Genomic DNA, 6,370 nt, shown 5'->3' on the forward strand with positions numbered 1-6,370 from the left:
AACTATTTATAATGCTCCCTAAATAAATAAAAAAAAAATTACAGTGAAAGCAATGAAGATTTTGTAGGTTTTGAACCAAACTAACTAACAGTAAACCTTTTTTTGATTTACGGTATTTTCTTATTTTGATGTTTTGAACTCTTTTGTGTTTAGAACAATATATACTAATTTTCAAAGTATCAAATTGAATTTTTGTTCAATAAAAATCTTTCAAATGCGACTGTAGCTTTTTTCCCCCCAAAACTTTGTCTTCAAAGTAAGGGTGTGTCTTATACACCGGTGCGTCTTATATTCCGAAAAATACGGTAAAATGAAGCCCAGTCTATCATTCGATTCACCACCATTCTCCTCTTGGGGAATTCCACCCACCCCCCACCAGTAACCCTGGACAACCACAAATTAAAAGAACAAGATTAGGCTTCTTACAATGATGAGGTGCACGTTATATGCATGGTGTTTATAGTTGTCATCGAAACTGTGGTGAATTGAATGATGGATTGGGTTTTGTACTTATTCTCTAGTAAGGTTCATATTTGTTTATCGTTATCAGAATACAACTAAATAACCAAACCACTACTACAAGACAAGTAAGGGTTTAGATATAAAGTCTCAAACATTTTCTGATGTATCAACTTTAATTGGTCCTTTTTATAGAAACCATAATTTCTACTCGTTCTCTATATATCTTAAAATTAGCTTGACCAAGAACAGTAACCACTATTATATTTGAAACAACGATGAATTTTAAAGTTCCAGTAGCTGACGCATGGATGCGAAAGTCTGTTGTTTTTTGTGTGTGTGTGTGTATGTGTTTGTTTTTTTTTTGTTTTTTTTTGGGGGGTCACTGTTTGTTTGTTTGTTTTGAATTTCGCGCAAAGCTACACGAGGGCTATCTGCGCTAGCCATCCCTAATTTAGCAGTGTAAGACTTGAGGGAAGGCAGCTAGTCATCACCACCCACCGCCAACTCTTGGGTTACTCTTTTAATACGAATAGTGGAATTGACTGTCACATTATAACGCCCTCACGGCTGAAAGGGCGAGCATGTTTGGTGTGACGGAGATTCAAACCCGCGACCCGCAGATTGCAAGCCGATTATTTGTTTCCCGAGGGCAATATATGCTGGCCATCTCTCACTCGTTAGGGCCAACAAATAATCTGTTGCTCGAAATAACCAGTCAATAATTGTTTTATTTTATTTCTGTGTTTATATTTTACAAATATCTGATTAATCAGCGCTGTCACATAGTATACCCCCCCCCAGTGGCACAGCAGTATGTCTGCGGACTTACAATGATAGAAACTGGGTTTCGATACCCGTATTGGGCAGAGCACAGATAATTTTGTGTAGCTTTGTGCTTAAACTACAAACAAACAATCTGTGCTGAAAAAAAAAACTGTCGTCTGCAAAGTGCTGCTGCCAAAACTAGCTGTATTTGCGCGACGTCATACATGCATGGCAACGGCCTTGACAACTAGGCAACAGTCATGCCACCTGGTGACCAGCGTTTCAAGGCAATAGTTCAAATGTTTCATAGCACATTATGTACTATCAGTCAATCACGGAAAATAAATCATGCTTAGGAGTAGAATAAAATGAGTTATCCCAGTCCTTCGTTTATTGCGAATATATACTTACTCCAACTTCACTATACTTTTGGAAATATTGTTGTTCCCAGCATTTCATCTGTGAAACCACAAAGGTTTTTATTTATTAACTACATCTTATGTTTCTGTGTGTAGTTGTGAGGTGAAATACACCGTTACCAATCGCCTTCAAGATTTCCTAGCAGTATATATTGTGTGGGATTCACCGACTCAGGCTACACACTCCTCATTACCAATCAATCAAAGTAAGAAAAATAACCAGTATATCCACGTCATAGAAATTTGTTTCTTTCATGTGATGTAGTTTACCAATGTCTTAAGTAAGAAATGTATATTTTTCTTGAAACTTATGTATTCAATTCCCATTCTATAATAAAATGACTCCCAAAAATGTTTTAATTAACTTTAATGCTACTTACAAAATGTAATCATATTTTTCTTAAATATGAAATGAAATAAACTGAAAGTCTAAATTTAAATTTTCAGTCAATATAGGTAAATTATATAATAGGTCTAATACTCGTGATGTGGAACGTAAAACAAAAATGTGAACCTAAAAGTGATTTGGATCACAAATGTTAAATTTATTGGTTTCCAATGCATCGCCAACTTCGGCATTAAAACTGTGATATTAAGGTAGCATATAATACACGTTGTTACTTCATTACTTAGTTATTCTGTGTCTAATTCTTCAGAAAATTTAATAACACATCAGTGAAATCACGTACAGGAAAGTTCAAAACCTAATTAACGCCTTTAGTGAAAGTTTAAAGACATATTAAATATACCAAATCATAAGTATGTTAATCCTTTCAAAGCACGCAAGTGACGTGTGAACACATGCTGTATAGGAAAAAGTGAAAATTGCATTTTTGTTGTCACAGTTCAGAACAAAACGTTTTACGCCAGATGGTCCTATCTTTCTGTTTAGGTAACTTTTGTTCCCATAAATCTGACAATATTTCATCCTATTCACTAATATTCCCTAATCACTTCGTGATCTTTATACTTTAGAATAAGTAATCTACATAAATTTTGGGATGTTTTGTTGATCACAGAAACTTAGAATTCGGAAAACTGTCCAAAGTCTATTATCTGACAGTGTTATGTGTACTTCTTGATGGATTCTGCTGAAGCTGATGTAATTATTTACACCGAAACATGTAGAGTTTTAAGTTTCTTTTAACTTCGTATATTTTAATTTTTTTATTTTACAAATACATGTTTGTGTGTAAGTAAAAATGTTGATCTTCGTTTTATTATTTAACTTATATTCAAATTGACTTCGACTATCTTATAGATTTAAACTAACGATTTTGTTTGATTTTCTATGAAATTAATTTCAAAGTATATGGTAATTTTTCCCATGGAATATTTAATTGATTATTATAATGTAGAATACCAATTCAGTTCAACATTAATAAAAAACATGAGATTTCCATAACTTTAAGGGCTTCTTTTATGCATCAAGATATTCATATCTTCCTAGAATTAGGGAGGCTTTCCCCTAAATTTTAAAAAATGGGTAGTTTTAAGCCCTTGACCCGCTCCTGATAATCAAGGTAATATTCCTTGGTGAGGAAACTTATTTTCCTTTGGATAGACATAATTATATCTCTGCCTGTGTGTGGGTAGGGTGGAGGCATTTATTTATAATACTCCGGTAACATAAAATCTTCCATATATACAATATATATATATATCACTTTTTCTGTATGACGTACATACACTTTGAAGCAATATCTGTTTTGTTGAGTTTACACATTTGCCCTTGTATTATGATACAGGTAATAAAGTACAAGAAAGCAGGACTCTAATATGCCACAAACCTCTTTCAAGCTTGGGTTTTTGTAGGGAAGGATCAAAATTACAAACAACAGTTTGCTTCTCGGTAACCAAAGAGGGAGTTTATGAGGTGAGTTACCAAAGAAAAAAAAAGCTGTTAGAGCTTGCACGTGCGAAAAGGTACTGGTTGAATATTATTAGTTCGAGTACAAATAAGTTACAACCCCAAAACTTTTCTCAAAAACCAAGCTTTTATTCTCTTTTAACACTAATTTTATTTGTTTATATTCATGTGTAATTCGTAAGTAGAAAACACAGTTTATACATTTGAGTAAGGGAGAACATTATGCTAATATAATAATCGGTTGGCAAACAACGATCTGTAAGAATAAGGAAGATTTTTTTATTGATGGTGAAACATGCTGCATGTTTCGATAGAACATTGGTCTGCCTTCATCAGGTGTATACAAATATATATTACTAAAACAAGGGTAGAAATGAAAGGTTTGTTTATTATTGTGCCATCTGTATTCTGCCTACTGAACTCCAAATTTTAACGTTATAAAACTTGTCCACTATAGAATTGGAATATTTTAGTTTGTAATGATCAGTTAGTTTGTCTTTGATCATATAACGAAACATAAATAATAGTCATCTGGGGAATATACTCTACCGACCAGTTTATAAATTGTTTCGAAATGTGTGTTATTTTCTAATTTTACAATAGTTTTTCTTTATTGGCTGTGTTTCGTCCCGACATTTATAATTACCATTCCCTTCTACGTCAACAACTTAGCAATAATAATAATAAACCTTCTACGTGCACAGCGGTATGTCTGCGGACTTATAACACTAGAAACCGGATTTCGATACCCGTCGTGGGCAGAGCACAGTTAGCCCTTTGTGTAGCTTTGTGCTTAATAACAAACAACCTTCTACGTATCAAAGGTGTACAATAAGAAAAATGCATCGCTCATGATGGTGACAATAGTTTTGGATTTGCAAGTCTTAAAACTTAGATATGTACTAAACTGTATTCTGTTTTGATCATTCTTTAGGTGGGACAACACATGAAACTGAAACTCCACTACACAACCGAACCTCTGACAATTACGAGTTCGCCATCCTCTTTGCTCAGAAAACCAGATCAGGAGCTTGTTACAAGTTCTTCAGATACTAATTTTCAGTCATATGACGATCAGTCTTCCGTTGTCTTAGCTTTTGACAGAATCATCAAGCAGCCTTGTCAAATATATTTCTTCAAATCATTTGGTATGTATCAGCATCATTTGCATATCTGCAGTTCTTTGAATGATGGTATTTAGTCGTATTAAAGTTTTTTAGATGTGTAATCAAAACATTTGAATATATGATAAAGTCCTTTTCGTTTATACTTCTCATTAACAATTATATATATTTCATGTACAACCATATAACACCTTAAAAAAACACATTACAAATTAAAGCTGAAAACTACAGCTGAATTCTAGTTCCAAAAATTAATATGTCATTATTTATGTGCATATTTTACGTCTTTCTGTGAGAATGCAATGCTTTTTCGTCTCATTTTGAACATGCTTCCTGTTCTGAAAAGACAACTTACTCCTATTTCGTCTTCAGGATTGGCCATTTCCAGTTCGTTGAGCGCTTGAATTACATTTACTTTTTTCATATTAATATTAGGAAATGGGTGAACACTAATCGATCATACGGCCCCGTTGTAAATTTGTTTTCGGAAGAAATTTTGTTCCGATGTTGGATATTACTTTGTGTCATACTGCCAGGATTGTCATGAACTACTGATTCTGTGCTATGCAATTAGCTTGTTTATATCGGATATTATTAATAAGAAATTCTACAGGTCATGTCCAGATCTAAATTCCCAATGAACACCTCGGAACCACCTTAAGCCTCATCTTGATGTCAGAAATTGAAAAATAGAACAGGAGTCCCTTTGAAAACATTCGCCGATTGAGCTATAGAATATCTTTTAGAAGCAGAAACTGTGTCAGTCTCAAGAGGAAGGGGTTGCATACTCATTACTCATTGTTTCTCTTTCTCTTTTGTTAAACATGGCTCTTTCATATACAGGTCGATTCAATTAGATCCTGACTCTGACCTCTTTAAAGTTTGGTTTACTCACATTTCACGTTTTATAGCGTTGTTGCGTCAGCGAGGTCACGTGACTAGTGTCACGCCACGTTTCTAGAAATTATCCTGTTCCTTCGTGAATGCCCTAGCATTTACTAGATATATGTTAGTCTGGTATATATATATATATAAGACGCTCACAACGTGACGGACAACAATGTGTGTAGGTAGTGAGTAATTGAACTGCAGTCAGAAAGTATTGTTGAAGTTAACGTTCGTTGTTATAGCATTTGTTATAGAGACTGTTGAAAATAAGTGTATCGGTAAAGTTATATTCGGAAAGAATAAACCAGTTTTATTAAGTAAGGACTTGTGTCGCTAAAGTTTCGTCGGAAAGAAGTTACGGAAAATCAACTAACAAACGGAGACGTAACAGTATGTTATCCAGTAAGTGAAAAATGTTTTTAACTAAAAATTATGATTTTAATATAAATATTAAAATTTAGAAATCCGAATTTAAAACCTTTTCATTCCTTCAGTGGCACAGCGGTATGTCTGCGGACTTACAACACTAGAAACCGGGTTTCGATACCCGTGGTGGGCAGAGCACAGATAGCCCATTGTGTAGCTTTGTGCTAACTACAAATCAATCAACCTTTGCCTCTTCTATTTCAAGGAAATATTTGGACGTTACAACTCGTACATTACAATTTTTGTATAAGTTATTGTTCTTTTCTTACAGTTCTATTACTGATTCATTTATCAGATGGCCCGGCATGGCCAGGTGGTTAGGGCGCTCGACTCGCAATCTGCGGTCGCGGGTTCGAATCCCGTTCCACCAAACATGTTCGCCCTCTCAGCCGTGGGGGCGTTATAATGTGACGGTC

At 34.5% G+C, this 6,370-nt stretch overlaps 1 protein-coding gene across 1 annotated transcript in view; it reads left to right on the forward strand.

Moving 5' to 3' along the window:
- Positions 1-6,370, forward strand: part of LOC106473262 (uncharacterized protein C7orf43 homolog) — a 35,368-nt gene that overhangs the window by 20,191 nt on the left and 8,807 nt on the right. Inside the window, exons 7-9 of the mRNA XM_022402669.1 lie at positions 1,743-1,852; positions 3,395-3,522; positions 4,451-4,664. Coding sequence (XP_022258377.1) covers positions 1,743-1,852; positions 3,395-3,522; positions 4,451-4,664 — 452 coding nt within the window. The remainder of the gene's footprint in view (positions 1-1,742; positions 1,853-3,394; positions 3,523-4,450; positions 4,665-6,370) is intronic.

Source organism: Limulus polyphemus, unplaced genomic scaffold (assembly GCF_000517525.1).
Source record: "Limulus polyphemus unplaced genomic scaffold, Limulus_polyphemus-2.1.2 Scaffold127, whole genome shotgun sequence".
Classification (NCBI taxonomy): Eukaryota; Metazoa; Arthropoda; class Merostomata; order Xiphosura; family Limulidae; genus Limulus; species Limulus polyphemus.